Source organism: Dendropsophus ebraccatus, chromosome 8, assembly GCF_027789765.1.
Source record: "Dendropsophus ebraccatus isolate aDenEbr1 chromosome 8, aDenEbr1.pat, whole genome shotgun sequence".
Lineage (NCBI taxonomy): Eukaryota > Metazoa > Chordata > Amphibia > Anura > Hylidae > Dendropsophus > Dendropsophus ebraccatus.
Window position 1 is genome coordinate 35,680,589 of NC_091461.1, and position 3,924 is coordinate 35,684,512.

Below are 3,924 nucleotides of genomic sequence, written 5' to 3' on the forward strand. Positions count from 1 at the left end.
ATAGTGTGTCTACTCAAGCACTCTGTGTAGTGAAGGTGGTGAATATAACAAAAAGTAGCAAAATAGCAATGCTTAACCTCCACCTCGCATATAAATGTGTATGGTCCAATACCTTGTAAAAGGATAATGTCCAGGGATCGGTAAAGCTGAATAAGTTGCTTATTCCATTCTCACCCCTGTAGTGCTGTGGGGGCCAGATGTAGGGTTGCAAGCGAGGCCCGGACAGTAGCTCTGCTTCTACCAGCCGGGGGCCCGCTACCAACTGTATATCTGACTCACTGGACATTATCCTTTTACAAGGTATTGGACTATATACGTTTATAAGTGAGGTGGGGGTTAAAGGGGTTATCCAGTGCTACAAAAACATGGCCACTTTCCCCCTACTGTTGTCTCCAGTTTGGGTGGGGTTTTAAAACTCAGTTCCATTGAAGTAAATGGAGCTTAATTGCAAACCGCACCTGAACTGGAGACAACAGTAGGGGGAAAAGTGGCCATGTTTTTGTAGCGCTGGATAACCCCCCCCCCCCCCTTTTTTTTAACTGTTTATTTTTCAGTTTTAAAGTTTTTACAATATTAGACAAAAACATGGAACATACAGAGTCCTCATACATCATGAGGTATATACATATCTTGATAACCCCTTTAAGCATTGCTATTTTTAGACAGTTATATTCACTACCTTCCCTACACACAGTGCTTGAGTAGACACACTATATGCATGCCGATTATCTGCACTTCTTCACCTGTATACATTACTGTTTGTTATAGTGGTGTATATCGGTGGCGCCTGGTAGTGATATTGGCCGCCTCATCTGTACTCCCTCCCCTTTATACATTGCCATTCAGCATAACAATGCATCCTGCCACATGGCTATATAGCAAATTAAATATATCATTCACTATTTTCCAATTTAGGGATACTATCGATAAGGCACTATTCCTATTTTAACCATAGTAAGCTGTAAAGCTATAGATATACATATGAGTATTCCTATATTATATGTCGGGAGCATAGTACTCCCACAATTGCTACAGCAGCAAGGAGCGATCTCTGCGGTACAGCGCCATGTCTATGCGTGATCTATTCAGTTAGAAAATGCATATTAACTGTACAGTGGTTCCTTAGTTTTAGAGAATTTTGCAAAAAGAGCTAACAGTTTTTCAAAATTGCATTGAGCGCTTTAACTAGCAGCCGGCAGTGTTATCGTTTGGCTGGTCTCCCTGAGATCAGTGATCTGTTTCTCTTATGGCTCTACTAGGCATTGCTCCCACCTAGCCAGAATCCTGCTCCACACTGATGAGGAGCAACACCCTGAAACAGCTGTAAGTGGATGGTTACCTGGCCTTAGTTTTTCCCTTGTCATTACATTGACTTATAGGGCCACTTAGTATGGTGTTTTTGGTGGTTTCCTTACAGGAGTCACCCCTTGGCTGGGTCCTTCCCAGAAGGATATCTGGCTAGTTCTGTGTTTTGAGACTCTTAAATGAGGCTCCACTGGCTCTTCTTTTGCATATTCATGTTTCCCAGAGAGCAATGCACCTAGGACTTCACTGCACTGAGCACGTTAACTGGCAGCCGGCAGTGTTACCATTTGGCTGGTCTCCCTGAGATCAGCAATCTGTTTCTCTAAAATTGTGATTTGGTTTAAGAGCATTGCTTTGGTTTAAGAGCTCCCCATACTGGGTGGGAGGGGGAGTGGAGGAGGGGCATGGCCTGCATAGCGGAATCTACAGCCCTGTACTCTGACCCAGGAAGTCTCTCTCACCTTCCAAATCATAGCAGATCCACTTCAGTCTGGGGCTTACATCAGGGGACAGGACTGTGGAGGTAATCTCTTCATAGCTGTAACCCCTCTCTCCCCGGACAGAGAGTGCTGCATGTATGTGCCCACATATCCCCTTCTCATTCCTTCATGCTCCCTGCAGTCTCTGTCAGCCCTTGTGTTTCCCACCCTCTCCATTACTGTACAGTAACTTATATCATCACATATTCTGCTGTTTCTGAATGTTTGTTTCATTTATTTTTACATGTTATTCAGAATAAAATTTTCTTATGGGAAAATTTGGATTACAAGCATGGTCCCGGAACAAATTATGTTCGGAATCCAAGGCACCACGGTATATATATTTCTATAAAGTACTTATACTAACAAGTGCGGTTGTACACATGAACATTATCTGTTCCCTATTTGTGATACACAAGGAGACAAGACAAGGAGTTAGTTAGCAGGACACATTCACTTTATTGAGTTTGTGTATAAGTGTTAGAATTTAATAGAATATATATCCACTCTTCCCTTTTTATACAACTATTGTTGACTATCCTCTAGAGGCCGCTGGTCCGAAGTCATTGATCATCAATCAGTGGTTTTCTGTCTTCTCAAATCCTATGAAAAATATAAACATCTTGTAGTTTAAATATAGAAAAAGTTTATTAGACTTTTCTGAAAAATTCTACACCTTTCTCCCCATGCTGGGCACTGATGGGTCATTTGTTATCTAGAATGTACAAAGCAAACTTGATCTAGATCCTTGAATTATCGTTAAAAAAAAAAGCCTTATTTACCAAAATCTCAATAAAAGGGACCCAGTGCTGTGTTAGAAATGAGACCGTTCACAGACATGACATAGCTGTTGACCATTTTCTTCCAATACAGAGAAATAGTGATGAGCAAAGACCAGATTCAGGAGGTTTCACTAAAATCAATTGTCAAATTAATTTCAGATTTGGTGGCTGATTCAGCTCCCTGGGGTTAATGCACAGCACCTGGCCGATGGATTGTGAAGATTGAATTTGTGATGCATTGCATACAGTGCAAGTTCCATAGGGATACTAGACGCGTTTCGGCTCGCTCTGAGCCTTGATCACAGCATATGTTTAGAAAATCTTCCCTTGAGATAAAAGTTTATTGCAGAAACTTCAGAATCTTCAAGTAAGACTCTGTTACTATTACTGTTAAAGGTACTATTACACAAAGCAATTTTTCAACGATCAACTATTAATAATAAATGATCTCAACGACCTGGAATCGTTCGCCCAATTACATGGAACGATGATCGTTACTTATGATCGTTCTCGCAGTCGTCTCGTCGCCGCTATTGCGTTCGTCCCTACTGCGAACGACCAAACGATGTCTTATTCCATGCGAACGATCATCAATAAAAATATCAAACTCTATCAAACAACTAACGATTTCTTGTTGGTTGTTTAATCATTGTCTGCTATTACACTAAAACGATTATCGTTCAAATCAGAACGATCTAACGATTTTTCAAATGATAATCGTCCCGTGTAATAATGCCCTTACTGCATAGAACGGTAACTCACTGGCTTCACACTGTGCAGCAGCGTTAGGATAAACTAGGCAGGAGCCTCATTGCACAAAAAGTAATTCTATAGCCCTTAAGCAGGAATAACTCACTGCATAACCACACATAATCAAGCTAATGGATCCATAGTAGAAAAAATTAACAGAGAAAGAAAGACGCCTTTATGCCCTGGTGGTGTGTGAACTAATGCTGCGTTTACTTGGAACGATTATCGTTCAAATTTTCGCAATACCGATCGCATTTGAGCGATAATCGTTCCATGTAAACATAGCGAACGATCAAGCGACGAGTGAAAAATCGTTCATTTTGATCTTTCAACATGTTCTCAAATCGTCGTTCATCGTTCGCTAAAAATTGGCAGATCGCTTCGTGTTAACAGTCTTTCAAACATTCATCCTATGTGAAAGATGGGCTTAAACGATCTTAAAAATGATTGCAATAACGATTTTTCTTACGAATCTTCTTACGATTTTTCTAACGATTTATTCGTCTAAACGCGGATAGTTATAAAAACCAAATCGTTGCTTCAAAATCATTAAACAATCAATTGGCCGAATAATCGCTTCGTGTAAACGCAGCAAATGTAATGCTAAT

The 3,924-nt window shown here is 40.5% G+C and overlaps 1 protein-coding gene across 3 annotated transcripts in view; it reads right to left on the bottom strand.

Moving 5' to 3' along the window:
• Nucleotides 1-2,219: 2,219 nt before the first annotated feature.
• LOC138799251 (alpha-2-macroglobulin-like) overlaps nt 2,220-3,924 on the bottom strand; it is an 82,533-nt gene continuing 80,828 nt past the window's right edge. For all 3 annotated transcript variants that reach the window (XM_069980169.1, XM_069980170.1, XM_069980168.1), the window contains one exon: nt 2,220-2,387. In XM_069980169.1, the coding sequence (XP_069836270.1) occupies nt 2,362-2,387 (26 nt within the window). In that variant the 3' untranslated portion in view covers nt 2,220-2,361. The remainder of the gene's footprint in view (nt 2,388-3,924) is intronic.